This window comes from Leptodactylus fuscus, chromosome 2, assembly GCF_031893055.1.
Source record: "Leptodactylus fuscus isolate aLepFus1 chromosome 2, aLepFus1.hap2, whole genome shotgun sequence".
NCBI lineage: Eukaryota > Metazoa > Chordata > Amphibia > Anura > Leptodactylidae > Leptodactylus > Leptodactylus fuscus.
This window is the reverse complement of record NC_134266.1, coordinates 113,272,896-113,296,862: the sequence shown is the minus strand read 5'-3', so window position 1 is coordinate 113,296,862 and position 23,967 is coordinate 113,272,896. Positions and strand designations below refer to the sequence as shown.

At 42.2% G+C, this 23,967-nt stretch overlaps 1 protein-coding gene across 2 annotated transcripts in view; it reads right to left on the bottom strand.

The window, feature by feature from the left end:
* Positions 1-23,967, bottom strand: part of RPS6KA1 (ribosomal protein S6 kinase A1) — a 98,967-nt gene that overhangs the window by 40,404 nt on the left and 34,596 nt on the right. Inside the window, exon 1 of one of the 2 annotated variants that reach the window (XM_075264412.1) lies at positions 1,206-1,392. The exons of the other annotated variant lie outside the window; for it this stretch is intronic. Coding sequence (XP_075120513.1) covers positions 1,206-1,226 — 21 coding nt within the window. The 5' untranslated portion in view covers positions 1,227-1,392. Of the gene's footprint in view, positions 1-1,205; positions 1,393-23,967 lie in introns of those variants that run through there. 2 annotated transcript variants of the gene reach the window in all.

Here is a 23,967-nt window from a genome sequence, read left to right as displayed (position 1 = left end):
GTGGAAGGAGTAACCACAAGGGGAAGCGGGTATAGAGAAAGGGGGGTGGCGGCTGCCAGGAAGGAGAGGAGGTAAACACTTCCAGCAGACCGCACGGGGTCGGTAACACGAGGACAGGCGGCATGAGGAAGGGGGAAAAAGGGGGCCCAGAGTAGGTAACACGGAAGAAGGGGGCATGGTGTTAGGGGGGGGGGGGAAGAGGGCCTGTTCCTGGGGAACAAAGGGGCACGGGGTAGCTGGAAGAAGTAACCCCAAGGGGAAGCGGGTAGGAAGAAAGGGGGGTTGCGGGCGCCAGGAAGGAGAGAAGGTAAACAGTTCCAGCGGGCCGCAAGGTTGGCCCCGAGGGTCCATGGATCCTCAGGTGTAGGAAGCGCCCGCTGCGAACACAAGACAAAGGAACAAGCCTGCGCTCCGCTCCAGGTGCGTCCCGCAGGGGGTCAGGGTTCCGCGGACGAAGTCGCGGGTAAAAGCTAGTTATTAAATAAAAAATAAAATGATTCCAGACTGTACACTTAGAGATATTAACATTTTATCTGTTTCCAAAATGGTAGTTCTCTGGATTTTCATCAGAAATAAGACAGACATCGGTAAAGAAACTTTTCTAGCAATTATCAGAGCTCGTAATAAAAGCAAATTTGAAGAGCGAGAGAGTCAGAGGAGAAGAGAGGTGACCAGGAACAGGGACGGAGTCATCAGCCAGACCAGAGAAGTGATCTGTAACCTAGGCCATCAGGAAATACCATCAATGTCAGATTGGTGGGGTTTGGATCTTGGCATCCCTACCACTCAACTTTTTGATCACCTCTTCATGATTTACCCCTGCACACCATCTACAATGAAGAACATGCAGGGCTCTATGTGAGCACCAGAGCCTCTTGAAAAAAAACAGATCAGTGAAGATGCAAAGATTCAGGTTTAAGAGTCCTCTAAAAAAAAACCTACTATTGAATTATGACATGTTAGAATAGTATTACGAGAATAAGACCAGCTTAAGCTCTGTGTAGTCCAAAGAGCAGCAATGATTCACTAATTAACCCTTCCCTGTGTTATGCTCGGGTACAATTTTGTTAACACTGGTTGCAAGACTCAAAAGTATGATAAACAAAAAGGCCTGTTATTTATAGCCTTACAGTCTGAACTGCTCAGTGCCAAGCATTGAGCTCACAAAAACCTACCAAAAGCTGCAGTAAAATAAGGACACTTACGTACAAGCAGCACATGCACATCACCCAGAACTTGCCTCTTTCATCTTGGTTTTTGGACGGAATATTTGCCTCAACATTTTCGGGGTCGAATTTTTTGTCATCTCTATCCTTCAGTAAAGTCACCCAGCTTTGGAGTGTACAATGCTCTATGAAGGGACATCTGATAATGGTGGGAGTTTGTAAAGGGTATAAAAAGGAAATCCTTTAGAGCTTAAGAAAAAGAAATGAAGAAAAAAAAAAAAAAAAAAGGGAAATATTGCAATTTCCTTAGAAAAAAAGCAGAACCACAGAGTAGCTGTACAGCTGGGTGAGAGAGCAGGACATTGCGATAGACATTTAAGTTAAAGCAGAGGGAATAAGAAGATCTTGTACGGCTCACCATATCCAATGTCTGTTCAGTTTAGTACTAAATGCTGTAAGGGTCACTCTTTCAGGGAGTAATGTACATTCTTACCTGGAGTCTGCTCACTGTCAAAGAGGAAAAAGTCTACATGCCAAGTCATAGGTAATCCCAGAGAAAGACGTAGGCCCAAGTCATTCGTGAAAACAAAATCCACCATTATGAAAGCGTTTGATCCTCAAAAAACCTTGAATATACTAGATGTGTTGCTTGTCTATCTTTGAGACACCCCACGTGTCCTGTGATAAACCCTGGTCCTAAAACGGAAGGCCACATTGTACATGGAGTAGATACAAGAATGACAGTTTGATCTTCAAAAAGAAGAAGACTTGTATTAAAGGAGTTTTCTGCGTTCGAGATATTGAAGACCTATTCGCCTTCTAGCTCATCAATATTAGATCAGTCCGACTTGCGGCAACTTGGAGGGTACAAGCGCTACATCCAATTCATAGTTTTCAACGCCCTTGTGCACACACTCAATAAAACAGCAAATGCAAAAAGCCAAATCACTATCAATTAGAATAGAGAATCAGCAGTGTGGAAAAATTCATTATTTAAAACAATTTAAAAATACTGGTAAAAAAAAAATAAAAAAAAATGGCACTAATAGGTGTTAAAAAATCCAGTTTTCTAGACTGAAAAAAAAAACCTTCAGATATAATCCCAATCTACAATACACTTGAGTAATAAAGTCTTCCATATTGCATATGTACAAAATTTGATTTGATAATAGTCTCCCAGATCTATAGGTGCAATGACACAATCCTGGGAATCAAAGGTCTAATTTTCTATAAGCCAGAGAAATATTGGAGAGCTCTACAATGACTTTGAATGAGCCATTTGGCTTCTTCAAAGAAGAATTCAATTGGAAAGAATAAAAGTATTGTACAATTTTGAGAGGGAGAGAATTTTATCTTATTTTCCATTGCACTTAATTTTTCATGATTCAGATGCCAGTTGGGGAGGAATCTCATCTGGTAATCTGATGAACTCTACTTGTAGGCCTTGTCGGCTGAGATATTTTGCCAGGCTAAATCCTGGAGGCCAAATACAGCCTTTATTGCCTCCAAAGATTTTTATTTTTTTTTGTATACATAGATCCACTTTACAGTCCATCAGATCAGAAAGTTAACCCAGGACTTCAAAACTGGACAGAATTTATTTTGTTCCACGAAAGCACCAATTTTTGGCACTTGATCCAAGTGATACTTTTTGTTCAGGATTTTAGTAACATCTTTCACATATCTATGTACTGGAAAAATGAATTACCCCAGATCCTCTTCCTCAGCTGGACTCTTGCAGAGTAAACTGTTTGCCATTAGGGATGCACTGAAGGAGCGTTTTATTCAGATCCTTAAAAATCCAATTAAATAAAGTTTAGGCATCGTGTTCAGTTGTAGCCCTCTTCACAATCTGTTTGATACTATTAGCGAGGTGTAAAAATTGCTCTATGACCATATTATCAATACATAATGGAGAGGCTGTTCGTGTAGGCTGGTTTATAGCCTCCATTTATACATAAGGCATACTTTAACTTTTCTTCATTGTAGTCTTGTTGTGCACAATGATAGCCTAGGAGAAGTGTCATGAGGTCAATGGTACACCTGTAACTGGACATCTGGCTCGTACCCCAATGACATGTAAATGCCTGGGATGTTTTTGCCATGAAGTGAGAAGGGTATCTTGCCTCAGGTGGCAGACTGTATAGACCCTGAAGCTGCAGCACTAGCTACAGCAGCAAAGTTGTAATCAGGAAAATGGGTGGCAATCTGAAGCTGCCGCTCTTGTGCGAGTGACCTGGCAAAGCTCGTCTCTCCCTCACTAGCATCTGGAAGCCTCCAGGATTGGCCAGTTTCCCATCCCTGTCCATCTCCCAGAAAAGTTTTAAGTAACAATTGGGGATGGCAGTCAAGGATTGGAAGCAGCCACCTCTCCCTTTCGTGTCATATGAATGATTCAGCTCTGCACTGAGTTTGTGAACTGAAATTGCTTTAATGCTCTGTCATCACCATATCGGACTGTGTCGTATCAGACACGACAGTCAAAGAAACAGAGCAGCAGCAATGAATGACTGAGTGATGATCTTCCACCTGCCTGCAAACAGCCAGTCGATATGTGATGGTCTGCAGGCAGATGAACGATCATCATTCATTCAGGACTACAGCTCTATTTCTGACACTGACATGATGACAGAACACAGGCAATTGTAGTTAACAGACACAGAGCACAATTATTCAAGATATGCCACAGAGCCAAGGTGACTATCAGGCACTGGAGGGGAGAGAGGGAGAGGTGGGCTGCACGAGGTCTGCGCAACCCAGTTTTCCACGGTGGGGATTAAGCTAAGTGGGATACACTGAAATTGTATGCCCGTATACCCATATACGCTTAATCCAGGGTTCAACAGTGTGTTTCACACACCCCTGAAACTAAGGGGTATACACTGAAATTCTCAGCCCATATACACTATACAGTATACGCTTCATGCAGGTTCTCACGGTGTGTACATCCCAAAAAGCAGTGGGATATTCATTCTAATTCTCAGGCTATAGACGCTTCATCCAGGTTGTCACGGTGTGTACCCACCAAACCATCAAAACCATCTAAAAACGCGCAAGGCTACCGGTAAGGGACGTGGCCAGCCAATCCAAAAAAAAATAAAAATAAAAAAATATCCAGGAGTGATGTAGCAAGTCCTAGAGGTCAGGTGCTACAGACAACTGTGTTACACAGAGACATCTTCGCTCATCTTTCAGCAGGGGTGACCCTAACCTCTGTGCTGTCTTAAGTAAAGCTATAGAAAGATACTCAACCTAATAATCTTTGGTTATATGACTCCCTAATTAACATTGGAGAACATGCCTCTTATTTGCAGATTTAAAAAAATCCTCAGATTTGATCCCCACTTAGTACATTATCCATTTGAAGGGACAACTCTCATTTTGGTAAAAGATTCAGCTTTATGTACCACATTATATACATGAGTATGGACAGAGTATCTGGCATTACTTAGTATGAATTCACACTTCACTTTGAATAACCGCATCACAGACAGAGTAAAAAGAACAAGTTGCGTTTCTTCTGACTCCCATTGATTTTAATGGGGTTTTTCAAGATAGGTCATGTTGCTTTTTTTCCCTCTCCAGCCGGAAAAAAAAACCGCTAAATGAGAAAAATCTATTACAAACTCTATGAAATAAATGGGAGGAGGTTTTTTAGGCAGATTTTGAGGTGGATTCCACCTCAAAATCCTCCCGCGAAAAACCGTGTGAACATACCCTTAGAGGATTGCTAAGGAGAGAATGTTACAGAATGTTTTCTAACATAGAGGAATTTAAATAGAGAAATAAAGTAGAATACAAAAATGGTCACCCACTGAAGTAAAAGACACATGTGAAGTTCCTGAGCTGTCTGAAGCAGTGCCGACTGAGGAGAGAGGCTCAGTTCACCTCATGGCAGACGAGTCCATAGAAACTCTTCATAAAATAGACACGTCTCTGAACATGTGCCAACGTCATGTTTCCCTGAAGCAATAAAAGGCAGCGTAGGCCACTGTGCACCCTACGGCATGTAACAGCAGGGAGTGCCAGAGTACAGCTTCTCTGAACATATACTGCAAACGGGTAACAATTCAGTGCTCCCAGGAAGACCTTCCTTAGGACAGAAGCTCGCGTTTGTTCCTTTTTACATAGACAACAAAAATCATCAATATCCAAGCTTTCTATAACGAACCTTGGTTGATATCTATTACTACAACACGACCAAATATACAAGATTCCCGTAAAATATCTAATACATTGTTAAACTATTCATGATGTGGCAAGCCAACCAGCAGCACAAGAAGCAGCCATGCCTGGACAATAAGTCACATAACACCTCAGCAATTTACTGCAGATTTCTTTAACATTTTTGTGAAGCATTTGGTTTGCTTTGGATTATGGATATGTCTATTGCATTAGAGCCAACGGCTTTCCACGTAACAGAAGAAATATGAGGATAAGCAACTCACTAAGTCTGGAAAATGTCTTGAGACCATAATTGTATTAGAGATAACACATCAGCATTTCAGAGCCTTTTTTTTTAAACTTTTTGTGACAAATTGATAGGTGGATGGGAAGACTATTGCTAGGTGTTACTAATTTATTATGTGTTATAGCCTGCCCTGGAATTAGACTGACCGATAACATGGAGGTATTGGGGTAACAGGAAGCCACACCAAAATATTCACATGTTTGTTTCCTTGCGGTTTAGCGGCAAGCAAATCTTTCACGGTAGTGAACAGGATTACGTTTATAATGATTTAAAAAATAATATTTATATTAATGTGTTCTTTGTAGTGTGGTAGTATTGTGGCTTTTTGCCACACTATTACGTGTCAACATACCCTTACAATTGCCACCGCCCGCAACATATATCCAGATACATTACGAATGACATTGGTCAGACAACACAGTATTGTATTCAATTTCAGCCATAAGAAATTTATTTTTGGGGTTATTCAGTTTAGAGAAAAGACATCTATGGGGAGATCTAATAATGTACAAATACATTAAGGAACTTTCTAAGGATCTTTTTACTTCTAGGCCAGTGACAGTGACACCCTCTACGTCTGGAGGAGAGGAAGATTTACCAGAAACATAGACGGGGATTCTTCACAGTAAGAACAGCGAGGCTATGGAAAGCTCTGTCCCATGAAGTGGTGATGGTGGATTCATTGAAGGAGTTCAAAGAGGGCCTGGATGTCTTTCTTGAAGAGAACAATATTACAGGTTATGGACTTTTGGGACACGTTGATCCAGGGTTTTTATAATGTCTGCCAGATTGGAGTCAGGAAGGAATTTTTTCCCCTGAAATGCATTTGCATATTTCATATGCATTTCAAATGCATAAGTCTCATGGTTTGTTTTTTTTTGCCTTCCTCTGGATCAAGACTGTAGAGGCCTGTAGGGTTAAAGGTTGGACTTGATTGACTGAAGTCTTCATCTACTATGCAACCGTTTAATTTGCACAAATGATTTTGAGATTTTGTTTATCATGGCACATTGTACTTCATTTTAGTGGTAAACAATGATCAAGTTTTTTTTTTTTTTTTTTATTTATTGATAAAAAAAAATAGGAAATTTGATGGAATGTTTTTTCCCTTCAAATAGTCATACACCCAATACATTACTAATTATTATCTACTTTCTCTGCTTTATATTTACATAATTTTTAGTCCTGTAATTTATTTTGGACATTAGAAGGCTTACAAGTGTAACAGCGATATATTAAAGATTTACAAGACAAAAAAAGTTTCCCAAAATAATTTTTAGGGACTAGAGATGAGCGAACAGTGTTCTATCGAACACATGTTCGATCGGATATCAGGCTGTTCGAGATGTTCGATTCCATACAGACACCACGTGGCAAACTCCAAAAAAATGTGATTCCCTTCCCACCTTCCCTGGCACTTTTTTTGCACCAACAACAGCGCAGTGGAGGTGGGACAGGAACTACGACAATGGGGGCATTGAAAAAAATCGGAAAAAGTCATTGGCTGCCGAAATCAGGTGACCTCCATTTTAGACGAATAGTGGATTTCAAATCCGGGTCATATGAGAATGTGAACTTTGTGACTATGAGACAGGGATAGCTGTACAGGCAGGGATAGCTAGGGATAACCTTTATTTATGTGGGAATGTTATTAAAAATAACTTTTTGGGGCTCTATCGGGTGTGCAATTGTGTTTTTTTGTGAGATAAACTTTTTCCCATAGGAATGCATTGAGCAGCGTTGATTGGCCGAATGAGATACAGAAGACGTGCAGAGACTCAGCAGTGTTGAGCCAGTTCTGCTCAACTACACCGTGTGCCGGTCAGCACTGCTGTGCGAGCTCGGCACACACTCAGCTCTGCATCACCGCTGGCACTGGCCAGCGTTGATTGGCCAGTATACAGAATCAGCAGAGCTGAGTGTGTGCCGAGCTCACACAGCAGAGCCGACCGGCACACGGTGTAGTTGAGCAGAACTGGCTCAACACAGCAGAGGTGAGTGTGTGCACTCGCTCAACTCGGCTGCATCACCGCATACCCATAAGAATGCATTGGCCAGTCTCCAGCCAATCAGCGCTGGCTCTGCCGGAGGAGGCGGAGTCTAAGGTCGGACCTGAATGGAGACTGGTGTTGAGCGATCTTAGACTCCGCCTCCTCCGGCAGAGCCAGCGCTGATTGGCCGAATTCTGAAGACGGGCCAATGCATTCCTATGGGAAAAAGTTAGCTTGCGAAAATCGCAAGCTGACAGGGATTTCCATGTAATAAAGTGACTTATGCCCCCAGACATGCTTCCCCTGCTGTCCCAGTGTCATTCCAGGGTGTTGGTATCATTTCCTGGGGTGTCATAGTGGACTTGGTGACCCTCCTGAGACGGATTTGGGTTTCCCCCTTAACGAGTATATGTTCCCCATAGACTATAATGGGGTTCGAAACCCGTTCGAACAGTCGAACAGTGAGCGGCTGTTCGAATCGGATTTCGAACTTCAAACATTTGGGTGTTCGCTCATCTCTATTAGGGACCACTTCATAAACCACCCCATTTTTAAAACCCTCAAATAATTCAAAAAAGCATGTAGGAAATGTGTCAATCCTTTAAGCATTTCAGGGGAATTCAAATATGGAAGAGAAATTTAGTAAATTTTTTTTTCAATACATTCATTTAGCCCTAAAATGAACATTCACAAAGGGTTAAAATGAGAAACGCTCTCACATTTTATTACACAGTTTCTCCTAAGCACAGAAATACCCCACATGTGGGTGTAAACTGATGTTTGGGCACACAGTAGCGCACAGAAGAGAAGGAGCAACACTGGGTATTTGAAAAGTAAATTTTGCTGTAATAGTTTTCAGGTGCCATGGCTCAGTAGTAAAGCCTTTAAAAGTACCAAATACAATGGAAAGTAACCCAATGTTGGAAACTACCCCTTGAAAAATTCTGTAAGGGGTGTATAGTGAGCATTTTGACCCCACAGCTGTTTCCCAGATTTTAATGACACTGATGTGTAAATTAAAGATCACTAAAACGTCACTTTATCCACAAAGTTTTCATTTTCACAAGGGGTTAAAGGAGAAAAAGCACCCCACAGATTGTTAATTACTCCTAAACACGACAATACCCCATAGAGGTCATAATCTATTATAATGGGTACATGGTGGGGCTCGGAATGGAATGAACACTATTTGGCTTTTGTAAGGCAGATTTTGCTGGAATAGTTTTCAGATGCCATGTCACATTTACAGAAACCCTAAAGTATCAATACAAAGCTAACCCCCCAAAAGTTACCCCATTTTAGAAACTACACCCTTCAAAAGAATTTCTCAAGGGATATCATCATTTTAAAGCCCAAGAGTGCTTCTCAAAAATGAATGTACATTAAAATAAATTATTAGAAATCTGCCCAATAACAGTGCCCACGTTGTGTCACCAGACTGTTGCTTGGGCACAGCAGGACTCAGAAGGAGCACTACGCTTTTTAGTTTTTGGAGTACAGATTTGCAGGAACTTTCTGGACCCCATGTTTTTGCGGAGCCCTAGAGGTGCAAGTAAATTGGAATTCCCCAAGAAGTGACCCTATTTTGTAGGTGCAATTTTAGGATCTCTGCAAACGTGGTATAAGTCCAAAAACCAACAATCTAAATCAGCGCTCCAAAAGCACAAAGCACTCTTTCACATCTTCACCCTGCTATGTGCCCAAACCATAATTTATGCCCACATGTATGACTCTGCTGTACTCAGGATAATGTACTTAATGCCATAATTGGGTATAAACTGCTGTTTGGTCACAGAAGGAAAGGAGCGCTATTTTGGTTTTTGGATGTTATGCCACTTTTCTAGAGTCGGAATTATCAGTAAGGTAGAATACGCAGACGCATGACCCAGCTTTGGAAACTACACCCCTCAAGGGATTTATCAAGTGGTACAATGAGCATTTTTAACCCTTGAGTATTACATTAATCTAATGTCCAGAAATGAATGCGCAGCAGATAATGAAAAGTGAAAACTGCAATTTTCCCAGAGATACACCATTTCAGTGCCCAATATGTAGTGCCCAGCAGAGAGACACTCCAAAAACTGTTTACCAGGCATACTGGGCACAGCATCTTTTGGAGTGTTCATCCCCAACACAAGCTGGGAACAACATACTGCAAAGAGATAAGCCATTTTCATCTTTCACCATCATCTGCAAATTCATTTCTGGAAAATAAATTATGGCAACACCTGGGGTTTAAACTGGTCACTCTACCCTGGATAAATTCCTTCAGGGTTTAGTGTCCAAGATGGGGTTACATGTCTGGGGATTCTACAGTACTTAACTGGCATTTTAGGAGCTCTGAAAAAGTGGCATGGTATCCAAAAGATAAACAGCTCTCCTTCCCTTCTGTGTCTGGCTATGTGCCCAAATAGTTTATACCCACATATAACGTTAAGTCCGTTATTCTAGGTACACCAGTGTCATACATGTGGCATAAACTGCACTATGGGTACACATCAGGGCACAGAAGGGAAGGAGAGCTATGTGGCTTTTGGAGTACAGATTTAGATGTTTGGTATCTGGAGGCCATGTCATGTTTGCAGACCTACAGTGGTACCAGAAAAGTGGAATCCCCTAAGGAATGACCCTATTTTAAAAACTGCACCCCTCAAAGAATTTATTAAGGGGTGTAGTGATCATTAGTATCTCACTACTAATCTTATTCCCAGACATGAATCCACATGGTGGAAACATGAATATGAAAGATGGGAGGAAAGAAGGGGAAGTCCTCCCAGCAAAGTGAAATTGTTCACTGGCTGTGCAGAGAGGCACTGGAGCACCATGGAAAGGAAAGTATGATTTTTTTTTCTCCCCGACCCCCCCCCTTTTTCCAGCCTATTTAAAACTTAAAACAGGGTGCCCATTTTTGCCTGGGCAACCCCTTTAAGTCACCCTTTGAGGCAACCTCACTGCATTCACCTTTCACCCTTGAGATATTCCTTAACCTGGGGGTCAGCACTGCTCAGTGCCAATCCTAGAAATGGACAGCTAGCCTTCCTCTACAATACCGTGCTGGCTCCACTGAGCTCTCAGCTGCAATAGAGACCTGGCAGCCCCACTGTATTGCCTCCTTAGCCAGTCCTCTTGCACCACACAGCACCGAAGAAGGATCGAATTCTGTAAACTGCTTGCTCTTAACGGGCAAGAAAGCTTTACTGCCAGCAGACTTCCCTGCTCCTGTTCACACTTCTAGAACCCCACCCCTGCTGACCTATATAGACCCACAGAGGAGGGATTCATTAGCTGTACCTACAGTGATCCCACAACACTCAAGAGACACTTCCTCCCTCAAGCAAAAGCTGCCAACTTGGAGTTGTATGGCCTTGTGCCCCCTGTGGATGATACAACAAACCACAAGTACTCTGCATCTGCTTATTAAAAATTGGCCCACACACCATCATTGGGCCCCCCTTCTATACACCACTCTTTGTAATAGCTGAAACTGATAAACCTGGCTCTCACCGACCGGCCTCAATTGACCTGTGGTCCCACATTTGCAAATTGCCTACCTGATAGGACTTTCAGTGGTTCATTACAGAGGTTAAATACACTTGCAGGGTATAAATTGCCTTGTTGAGCACAGATGGCTCATCGCCTGCACTAGCTGCAAACCCTCCCTATACCTCATCCAATGCCACTGCTCTCCATGATCTACAAGGAGTAGTTTTTGCTACTTTACAGATGCTCTAATTTGGTCCTTGCCTAGTCCCGATACTACCCCAGTTCTGATTGACTGAGCACATAGGGCACACTGTCTCAAGCAATTGCATGCCCCTCCAGGGGACATTATTTTATTCATAAAACTTTCAGGAGGCTCAGGTACAGCTGTACGAGGACATGGACATCTCTTCATCAACCATGAGTTCTTCGTCCCCTGCTGCAGCTTCTCAGAGACCGCAGCACATCATTCTCACAGAAACTTTCCTTTCAGCCATACTGTTGTGTCACATGATCAGCTACACTTTGCTGGCATTGTAGGTGCTCCCATTCCGCCTGGTCCCAACATGACAACAAATTTGCCCTCACAAGAGACAGCAACACTTCCTGAAGGAGGAAGCAAACACCCCAACTGATTAAGTAACCCATTGCTCAACCAGTAATGTGGTTTTATAGCTACTTGTTCTTCCAGCTTTTTTTAACCACACAGATCTGTGATAATCCAGATGTTTCGGCTTCTTTTCTTAACCCAAATTTCCATCTTATTTTTCTTACCGGACTTTTTTTTTTCTTTACTAGTTAAGTAGCGTCTGGGATACGACCGGCACGGAAACCTGTTAGTTACCATGTGCAGAGTTAATTTCCCCATAGAAGATGGTCCCAGTCTAACAATTCTTTATTGTTGTTTTATTTGGATGTTATGTTTCCTCTCCTACAGTGCTAAGGTTTCCTTAGGGTAGTTTTGATGTTAATGCTTAACTTTTTTTTTTAAAATATATTTAATAATTTATCTCCGCCGCATGGCAACTTTGTTTGTGGGTCATTACAATTACAGCAATACTATATTTATATTGGTTTGTGTTTTAGTAAATAAAACTATTTATTCAATTTTTACTAGACAATTTGCCTGGGGTCACCGTATAATGATTCCCAGTGCAACTTACTGCAATACTTGCTTTGCAACTCCATGATATCATTGCGGGTATCAGAGGGGTGGAGGGTCGATCTTGCCTCCTAATCATCCATATGCCGTGATACTATTGATCAAAGCATATGAGTGGTTAATGTGGTGTAAAACAGCAGACACCCAGAAGTTATACCCCAGCCATAGCTCCTAGGTTCAGTGCAACATAATAGTATGGTGCTTAAGGGGTTAAACACCTGATTGAGGAGCAAAGAATTTATTTTGCACCTTTTTTCCATAATCTCCCCCACGACGGCCTCAAGTGGAGGTTAACCCTTGACCCTTGTATGAACACCAGTGTTTCCTGTCCCAAAGGGGTGAGGGGTTTCTCTTCTTGGGAGGGGAAAACTACATAAGGCTGAGGCCTCACGTTGCGGAAACACAGCTTTTTTGTTGTTGTTGCAGAATTCATTGTGGTTTTTTGAGCCAGAGTCAAGAATGGCTACAAAAGGAATGGGAAATATATAGAAAGCTCTGATACTTCTATCTTCTACTCCTGGCTTTGGCTCAAGTCTGTAACAAAAAAAGCTGCTTTTCTGCAATGTGGGGCTTTAGCCTTAAATAGCTTTTTTCTTCCTGGTAGATAGTGCCTTGTGGGTAGTGAGGTTCTTCTCTATCCTTCGGTTTTTTTTACTCTCCCTCCTGCAGCTTATTTGGGGTTAAAGAGGAGGAGGAAGAGGAGGAGGAGCTGTAGTGTCCACTCGACAATGGCCGGTCTCAGCGGAGCACATGGTAGGACTCTCCTGGAGTGCTGACCACGACCAATTACGTCACTGTGGTCAAGCAGAAGAGACTTATCGCATGGGACCCATGACCAGAAGTGGTCACCTGATTTGACTGCTGGAAGGAGTGCAACAAACAGAAGTGAGGTCATATGCTGGGGCAGGTAAGCCACCATTTAGTATACAGTAAGGAGGTTGCTGTTTATGTATGAGAGATCCACGCCGAATAACAGACGAATAAAGGGTTTCCAAGTTTGATCAGAATTTCCTCCCTAAGGTGGTTTCAGCCCTACAGAGAGACCAGGAAATTACTCTTCCCTCTTTTTGTTAAAACTCAAAGTCTGACTGAGGGAAACAGTGACATTTGTTAGATGTGAAGAGAACAGTTAAGAAGTTAAGAGTTCTTCTGTACACCCAATAAATCACGTGGGTATGAATTGTATAATCAAACCAAGTATACCATATTTTACAATCCACCATGACGGATATATTTATTCACACCCTTGTATATACATTAATTTTTTTTAAATATTTTATTTTATTTTTATTTATTTTTTTTGGGGGGGGGATATGAAGCAACATATCATTTGGGTGGCATTTTTCCTTCCAGTGTAATCATTTGTAAGACACTGGTGGAAGGACGCAGGAATAGGGTTATAACGTTCCCCCAATTTCTGTCCCTTCAGAGATCAAGGGTCATCCTCCACTTGATGCAGTCATTGTGGGCTCATGGAAATAATTGCCCATAACCCTAATGCCTATTTATTTATTTTAGCCTCACAGTATATTGCCCCCTTTTTTTTTGGCTCCCACGCAGAGGAAACCTTTGCATCTGAGTGAGAGCAGCTTTAAAAGCTTACTGGAAAAGCAAGTGTGACCTTGGAAATGTATTTGGATCCTAAGTGTATTTATCTACAATAACAGATGGAGAGAACAAAATAATGTAGACAGGGAACACAAAGTAAGGTAAGGTAACTGGGGGTGGAATGATAATGGTTAGTAGGGAGAGATATAGAGACAGTGATAATTCTGGCATTGGTATACCTACATTTTCCCCTAACAAGTGTGAGGACGGTAGCTTGGTAGCAGCAATAGTGTGGACCCAGTCAGAGACAGCGACACAAAATCTTGTCGCAAACAGGTTTATTTAGAAAAAAAAACCCAGCAAAATAAATAAACCTTCAAGTCAGGCACAAAATAAAATACCGCGTTAACTTCAGGCAAAGGATGTGAAACCAAACCCTGCTCGCCTGAGAGCTATCTATACGATAAGTACTAACTGTTCGTGTGGCTTGCTACCAGCCATGTGAGGAAGGGAAGGAAAAAAAAAAGAAAGAAAAAAAAAAAAGGTGCAATACAGTGTTACCAGACTCCGTGTCAGAACAGACCCAGGCACTTCCTTTCGCTCTCAGGATCTGCCCTGAAGTGCAGGCTCTGCAGCCTTTTCTGGGCCAGTAAAAATGCTCAGGACCCACACCTGGGCTGAGGCCTACTCCAGACCCACCCTGAACCACATATCGGTCAGAAATCTGGGGGTGATATCCAGCACTCTGCTGTCACCTTCTCACACAAGATAGAGGAATCAATGTCAAATTGAGTTTCCACTGTTGGGTAACAATCTATCAGTATGAAGACACAACATGTCAATAACTAAGCAGCCAATCTAAGACCAGATCTACATATACTTGGCTACCACACTGAAGTGGTTCTGTGTCGCAGTATTATGGATTAGACCAGGGATAGGGAACCTTTGGCTCTCCAGCTGCTGTGAAACTACAACTCCCAACATGCTCCACTCACTTCCATGTGAGTTCCAAGAACAGCAGAGCAAGTATGCATGCTGGGAGTTGTAGTTTTGCAACAGCTGGAGAGCCATACGTTCCCTACCCCTGGATTAGACATTTCTTCAGTTAAACAATGAAAAATAAGTCATTGCATATTGAGTAATTTACCAAGAAGGTCATTTCATACCCCAGTATGTGTGCTGAAGTGAGATGCACCTAATCGAGGTGTACATACAGTGGATGAAAAAGTATTGAACACATCACCAATTTTCTAAGTAAATATAATTTAAGGAGCTATTGGCATGAAATTCTTACCAACATGTCATTAACAACCCATCCAATCTATGCACCAACAGAAATCAAACCATAAATGTCCATAAATTATGTTATAAGATTAAATGACACAGTGAAAAAAATATTTATACATTGAACACATGAAAAAAAAAGATTTCAGATGGAGTCATGACTTTCCATGGCTTTTTGCACAGTATTAGAAAGCAAGCCTGCTGCTTAGTAATGAGACAACTTTTTATAGGCCTTCTGTTGAACCAGCAGATATTTTTCACTAAAGGTGCCACAAAACAAACTTCTTATGATGGGTAAAACTAGTGAGCTATCAATACCTTAGTGACCTTATTGTTGCAAAAAATACTGATCGCATTGGTTACAGAAGAATTTCTAAACTACTGAAGGTTCCATTGAGCACTGTTGGAGCCATAATCCGGAAGTGGAAAGGACATCATTTCACCATAAACTGGTAACAACTAGGAAGGAAGGAGCTAAAGCTCAGTGTTTATAGAAGCCCATGAAACCTTCACGATTTGAGTGTTTGTGTAGAAGAATCACACCTCAGCAATGTGTACCACTAGCAAAAGATTTGTACAAAGTATTAAAAAAATTTCAGTAAGGAGTGTTCAATACGTTGTACCTGTCATTTCTCATTAATACGCATAATTTAAGGACATTTATGGTTTGATTTCTTTGCTTGATTTTATGCTTTGTTACCGAATGGTGAGAATTTCATGAAGTTCTTTTGTTCCTAATTAGAGATGAGCGAACAGTGTTCTATCGAACACATGTTCGATCGGATATCAGGGTGTTCGCCATGTTCGAATCGAATCGAACACCGCGTGGTAAAGTGCGCCAAAATTCGATTCCCCTCCCACCTTCCCTGGCGCCTTTTTTGCACCAATAACAGCGCAGGGGAGGTGGGACAGGAACTACGACACCGGGGGCATTTAAAAAAAATTGGAAAAAGTCATTGGCTGCCGAAATCAGGTGACCTCCATTTTAGACGAATAGTGGATTTCAAATCCGGGTCATATGAGAATGTGAACTTTGTGACTATGAGACAGGGATAGCTGTACAGGCAGGGATAGCTAGGGATAACCTTTATTTAGGGGGGAATGTTATTAAAAATAACTTTTTGGGGCTCTATCGGGTGTGTAATTGTGATTTTTGTGAGATAAACTTTTTCCCATAGGGATGCATTGGCCAGCGCTGATTGGCCGAATTCCGTACTCTGGCCAATCAGTGCTGGCCAATGCATTCTATTAGCTTGATGAAGCAGAGTGTGCACAAGGGTTCAAGCGCACCCTCGGCTCTGATGTAGCAGAGCCGAGGCTGCACAAGGGTTCAAGCGCACCCTCGGCTCTGCTACATCAGAGCCGAGGGTGCGCTTGAACCCTTGTGCACACTCTGCTTCATCAAGCTAATAGAATGCATTGGCCAGCGCTGATTGCCCAATGCATTCTATTAGCCCGATGAAGTAGAGCTGAATGTGTGTGCTAAGCACACACATTCAGCACTGCTTCATCACGCCAATACAATGCATTAGCCAGTGCTGATTGGCCAGAGTACGGAATTCGGCCAATCAGCGCTGGCTCTGCTGGAGGAGGCGGAGTCTAAGGTCGGACCTGAATGGAGACTGGTGTGGAGCCAATCAGCGCTGGCCAATGCATTCTATTAGCGTGAACTGAGTTTGCACAGGGGTTCTAGTGCACCCTCGGCTCTGCTACATCAGATTGCTACATCTGATGTAGCAGTGCCGAGTGTGCATCAGATGTGTAGTTGAGCAAAACTGACTCAGCACTGCTAAGTCTCTGCATTCGCATAGGAATGCATTGGCCAGCCTTCGGCCAATCAGCGCTGGCTCTGCCGGAGGAGGCGGAGTCTAAGGTCGGACCTGAATGGAGACTGGTGTGGAGCGATCTTAGACTCCGCCTCCTCCAGCAGAGCCAGCGCTGATTGGTCGAGTTCCGTACTCTGGCCAATCAGCACTGGCCAATGCATTTCTATGGGGAAAAGTTAGCTTGCGAAAATCGCAAACTGACAGGGATTTCCATTAAATAAAGTGACTTTTATGCCCCCAGACATGCTTCCCCTGCTGTCCCAGTGTCATTCCAGGGTGTTGGTATCATTTCCTGGGGTGTCATAGTGGACTTGGTGACCCTCCAGACACGAATTTGGGTTTCCCCCTTAACGAGTTTATGTTCCCCATAGACTATAATGGGGTTCGAAACCCATTCGAACACACGAACAGTGAGCGGCTGTTCGAATCGAATTTCGAACCTCGAACATTTTAGTGTTCGCTCATCTCTATTCCTAATGTAAAAGACAAAAAACAAGTGAAATAAATCATGTCCAGTCTTTGCATTGCTAGTGTTTTCTGACAACTGCAGGAGTGGCAGGCACACCTTCCTGTTCAAACATGTCGTGACTGTTACATGCAGTTACAAAGCTGACTTGAGGCATAGAATTCCTGAATGTCCAATGAGTTGTTGCATAGGAAAGTAAAAGACATATATATATATATATATATATATATATATATATATATATATATATATATATATTTTATTTTTTTTTCTCTATCCCGCCCTGTTCCCCCTATCCCACGGTTCCAGTCGGTCATTGTTAGTATTATATTTGTCTGTATATTTTGTGTACTGTACATAAACCCTCAAATGTAAGGCACTATGGAATTAACAGTGCTATATACATAAAATGATTTCATCAATCTGATCTTTTGCAGTTGTAGTAAAGAGTAAAGTGCTGGAATATCTGGAGTCAAGAAAGTTAGGAGATGCTGGACTCAAAAATAAAACGGAGTGGACTTCTAAATCTAACCTTCCAAGTCTGAGACCCTTTCCATTATTGTTGAGAATAAAAGCAAACATTCCAAAGAAAAATGTGACACTACAAAGCTATTGTTAACAAATGCTCATGAATAAAGCAATCTAATTGTCACAGCAATCTTCGTGTTATGTATAACAGACATATGTAAGGGGCGACAGTCAACCTCTTGCAACACATCACCCTTATCAGTTACTGAGGTCTGCTTAAAGACCTAGTCTCAAAATTAAATATTTACTGTTGAATCACATAATTACGTTTTTTGTTGTTTTTTTTTTTCAATTCAAAGTTTTATTGCAAGATTTTAAGACACAATAAGGTCTAAAATAGACTGAGAATAACCCCTCAAAAACACAGCAAACTCAAAAGAAAGACACGAGTATGAACAGTACAACAATGAAAACACAACAACAATTACAACAGACTGCCAGAAAATTCCGGGAAGGTCCAGCCATATTAGGTGCAAGGGGGTGGAAGGGAAGGAGAGAGGAAGGGGGTGCAGGGAGGAGTAAAGAAAGATGGCAGAAGAAAGAAGAAGGAGAGGAAAGAGGGGAAAAAAAGTTTTTAATTGGATAAAATAAAATAAAAAACTTCTGTGTCTAGATACTGATACAGAGAATACAGGCTTGTAATGGTGCCCCCTGTTCTTTTTATTCCCTCTCACAAAGTCTACTTGTAGTGTTCAGTACTGGTCAGAAGCAGCTTCTAGTAAGCAGACTTTATTGGTTGCTCAGCACAGGCAGGAATGAGTCTGCTACTCTTGTATAAGATGATCATCTTAGTGTGCAACTCGGCATATGTATCCATCGGCAATGGACACATTAAGTGGACAGTCATAAATGGATATAAACAGCAGTATCTGGACAGAGGAGCATTATTCAATGATTCCAAGTGAAAACCAGATGCAACAGATTCATATTTATTCATGGACAACCCCTTCAAATATATCCTTAGTAGGGGACAACACATTTTTCTTACCAACAAACATACACCAGATCATATACAATCATTGGTTGTTCATAAACACTATATACGGGTTGTGCCAAGTTTACAACTTACTCCATACCCAAAAGGGGAGGGATGGGTGGAGAGGGATGGACGGCTGGGATTCTCACCAGTCATGACTTGCATGTTTCTTCCAGAATCACCCAGACATACTGCTAGGAGTAAGGGACCACAAGCACTACGGTCCCGAAACGTGTCAGCTATCTAGCTATGCTCCTGTTTCTCCAAATGGTGATGTAATATCCATGTTTTATCTTTTTATCAAGTAAAAGTTTTATTTTACATAGTCTGCTGGAAAAAACTTTTTTCAAGATTCATACTTAATTGACCACACGACAGTTGGGTATTTCCGTGCAACCTTACCAGGTCTCAACATATCTTCATACTTCCCGAGTTGAGCGTTCTTTTTCTTGTTGGTGATTTATACTGCTACTCCATTCATTTCTATGGGAAGCCAAGTACAGCGCTCAACAACGTCCAGTATTCCCACCAAGTATCAGAGCAGCAATGCAGGCACTGCTACAATTTGGGGTACAAAGGACTGCAGTTCAGAGAATTGAAAGGGGTTGCAGCTGTCAGACCTCTACCTAACACATACAGTACATATCCCCTATCTCGATTTGGAGATGGGTGCGTTGTTCACAAGACCTACCTGTGTAGCTTTTCCATTCTTCTATTCCTATAAATTGTTCAAACAAGGTTTTTCATCATTTTACAACACTCACAGATTTCATGAGGCTGTAAGTGCCCATTACTTTGTAAAAGATCGGCAGGGACAGACCAATCTACTTTATTTACTACACGTCCTTTATGACTGACTTCTCCTTTAACGTTCTAGAGGTTCCTACCTCACAGTGTAGCAAAATGCATTTAAAAGGAAAGTTAGACAAAGCCTATATATCATATTTATAGACTGTAGCCAAAGTTTTTTTGTGGCGTGTTGAGCTTGCACAGGAATGGTTTTCCACATTTATAGCTAGGAGGCAGACATCTGGCTAGGCTGTTCAGTGTCCTTGCTTTTGATATATGACATGCATTTCTATAATTTTAACCCTTGCTGCTCACTACTGCCTTCTCATGGCATACTAACACATTTACAGTAAGCTGTAATTTTCTAATTCCTTTATAAATAAAAATTCATGCAAGAATCTCTAAAACCAGCTTTGTGTCATATTAAAAATTACATAAAACACCAACTTCTACTTTTGCTTTTAGGAAATAACTGCATCTGCTAAATATAAAAGTCTTCCATGCTATATATTATAAATGGGAAACCTGTGTTATTCACAATTATAAATTCCAGTAAGTCAATGAAGTCTAATAAATATTGCTTAAATAAATAAAAATTTTAAAAATTCTTTAGTGCAGCCGGCTGAAGATAGCAACTCTAAACTCATAGGCTAAGGCCCCACGGGCCGGAAACACCACTCTAAAGCGCTGCGGGAACAACCTTGGCAGCAACGCATCGCAGTTATTCCCGCAGTTCTTTGAACAGAAAGTTTAGGGTAAGTTCATACAGGGTTTTTTGGTCCGGAACCTGAGGCGGAATAAAAATCAGGTAGCCGCAACTGAAAGCCAGTGCACTGTACTGGCATCCATTCGCGCACTCTGCTCCGGATTAGGCCCAATGAATGGGCCTAGTCTGGAGGAGGGAGTGTCTTCAGGCCGAATCACGAGGCGACTCCACCCGAAGAATTAGCGTCTCGCTTCTTTTTTCGGGAGCTGGAACAAATGGCTACCGGAAAAAAAGACCTGAGCGGCTCTCATTGATTTCAAAATCCTAACCAAAATACTTCTGTGAGCTTACCCTTTCCTCCATGGACTTTGTTACCATTATATCTACGGGAAAGGTGCCAGCGTTTCCGTAGATATAGATAACATGCTGCAATTTCCAAAACAGTGCCGGTTTTGGAAACCGCAGCGTGTTCACACTGCGGATTTTAACGCAAAGTGGGTATGGGATTCGCACGAATCCCATCCACTTTGCTGTTACCGGAAAAAAATCGCAGCGTTTCCGGCCCGTGGGGCCCCAGCCTTAATGTGTTTTTCTTTCTATGTACTAGAAAAGGAGTTAAACCTCCTAAAAAATTTGAAGAACTAGATAGATGCAGTCAAGAGGACCAAGATAGTGCATATTCATTCACTGTACTGTTACTTAGCAGTCCTATCTGTGTGTAGAATTGTACAGAGCAGGAAGTTTTGAGTGAAATGATTCAGTATAGCCTTTCATTTACATCCCTTTTTTTTTCCTGTGCTTCGGAGTCCAGTGAATGACAGAGACTTTTCTACACAGTTATCTAGGGAAGACTGTCAACCACTAGAGTAGGACCAACCACTGGACTCCTAAGCAGTCAATGAGCAGTTACATGATTAAAATTTTTTTTATTGTTTTGGGGGAAAGAGTTCGGTACGCGAGTCTGCTCTGCTCCTCCTGCTATAGAAAATGCGGCCTATTCAGCCAAAACAGGGAGAATGTAGCAGATAGGAAATGGCTCACTTCTCCGTGTAGTGGGCAGACTGGGTCATGACAGTCACTTGATCTTGAAACAAGTTATCAGGGTTGACTTGTACTGCTAACATTAGGCTGGATTTGACAAGTTTTTTGTTTTTTTTTTGGATACTGAATTCTCAGTTTATTAGAGGACAAATGAAAGAAATGTTGTAAAACACCATCAACCATAACAGAATTATAAAAACCAGTACCAATACTCTGATGCTACGGATCTCCTGTAGTGAAGATGTGGCATACATAGTAGTATCACTGCTTTAGTTACTGCAGCAGTCATATACTTTCTTTGCAGCAATGGCGTGCTATATGTACACAAGACCAATGCACCTTCACTGCTGGCATTGAAATGTGGGTAAAGCACAGTTTAGTATTTTAATGACACGTCGTACAACCACTTTTATTAATTATACCTTATGACAACCCATTTTAAGCAAGGGAGCATGGAAATCTGTACCATGTACCCCCAGGCACCTGGATGCCAGACTGAAAGTCTCCCATTCACAGGACCTTATTCATCCTTCCATACCACCAACACAAATAGCTTGTTGGAGCATCACACTGAAATATTTCCCATCCATATTCACCATTGTGAAAATGGATTTGGACTTTAATCAACAAACTGCATATCTCCATTAAATGACATCGTGCTTCCATAAATGACAACATGAGGCTAATTCTTCAAACACTGCTCAGGAATGGTGGAGGCTACAGGAAAAATTGCAACTGTGTCTGAACAGCACCTATTAAAAGGATAGAAAATTAATCTGGTGCAGGTGATAAAAGGTCCTCTGTAAGCAAGAAGCCATGTTATTAATAGTTGCAAAAATATGCTTTACTTTTTGACAGATTGGAAACATGGCTTTACATAGATCCCACCAGTGGCGTAACTACCGCCATAGCAGCAGAGGCAGCTGCCACAGGGCCCGGGACATTAGGGGCCCGGTGACAGCTGCTACCGCTGCTATCATACTCAGGGGGTCTTTTCGGACCCCCGAGCAGGGGCGTAACTACCGGGGTAGCAGTGGTAGCAGCTGCCACAGGGCCTGGGACATTAAGGGGCCCGGCGACAGCCGCTACCCCTGCTCTTATAACAGACAATATGTTGTAACTGCAATAAGAGCGGGGAAAGCTTGTGCTGAAGGACCTTGTGTGATGTCAGCCGTCACATGACTAGGTGGGCGATTCTTTATAGCCCGTGCAGTCCTGGAAGAGATGAAGAGAAGGAGAGATGTAGTGCTAGGTACTGAAGGGGAGGGGGGTGTGAGATGCAGGATGGAAAGAGTGTGTGTGTGTGTGTGTGTGTGTGTGTGTGTATATATAGTGTGGAGCAATTGAGGAGCAACAGAAACCTAGGGGCAGAGATGGAGGGGAGGAAATGAAAATGGGGGTAGAGGTAAGGGGTGCATGAAACTGGGGGCAGTTGGAGGGAGGGCATGAAATGTCAAGTGACATGTCATGTGACATCCGTGCTTATTAAAGATGGCCGCCAAAGACTGCAGCGAAGACAGAGACAGGTGACTTTTTTTTTTTTTTTTTTTTTTTTTATGTCTGTATCTCCACTCTGTCTCCGATTATTATACTCTGGGGTCTGAAAATACCCCAGAGTATAATTGTTCATTATGGGGCATTATCCTGTGTGCAGGGGCCACAATGGGGTAAAATACTGTGTGCAGGGGCAACTGAGGGGGACAATACTGTGTCTTGAGGCCACTATGGGGCATAATAGAGCACGAAGGAATGCGGCGGGGGGGGGGGGGGGTCGGTCAAGGTCTTCGGTGTCGGTCGGTCGGGGGGGGGGGGGGGGGCGGGCATGTCAAAAGTTCACCACGGGGCCCCGCCATTCCTAGTTACGCCACTGGATTCAACTCTTAAATTCACTGACTACTCAATGTCTAGTACTTTTCTTTATACAAAATTCACTGAAGGGAGAGTAATCCCAAAACAAGTACCAAAAATAAAAATAAAACTTCACCTTTATTTTTTTGCAGATAAAAAACAACAAAAAAGGTAAAAACACATCTCCGGCAGACCAGGCAATGGAAGCGCCAGATAATTACTGGGTGTGCACTAATCTTTGTGCCACATCCCCTCGGAGGATAGGAAAAGTATGGGCGAGTAAATGTGGTATAAATTCATCTATTCAGCCCTTTCACTAAGAAATCCTACCTCCCTAAAATATACAAAGTATGTCCGGAGTATATTGGAACTGAATTCACACTAGTATCAACCTCCAAAACCCAATATTATAATACAAATAGTGGGAGTATCCACTTCCTCCCTGAGGATACTGGCCTAAACGCCACACCAACAGGAAGGGATAGCGGAAAAACTACACCACTGGGTATGGAGGATTCAGTCCATAGCTCCCAGACATACATATAACTACTGCAACTTTTTCCCTACGCGTTTCGTCTCATACGAGACTCCTCAGGGGTATATAGTATGTCAATTTGTTGCAAAAAAGTGGCATAAGCCACACGATAGTGCAAGTGTCTGGCGGTACGATGCACTGACCGCCGGC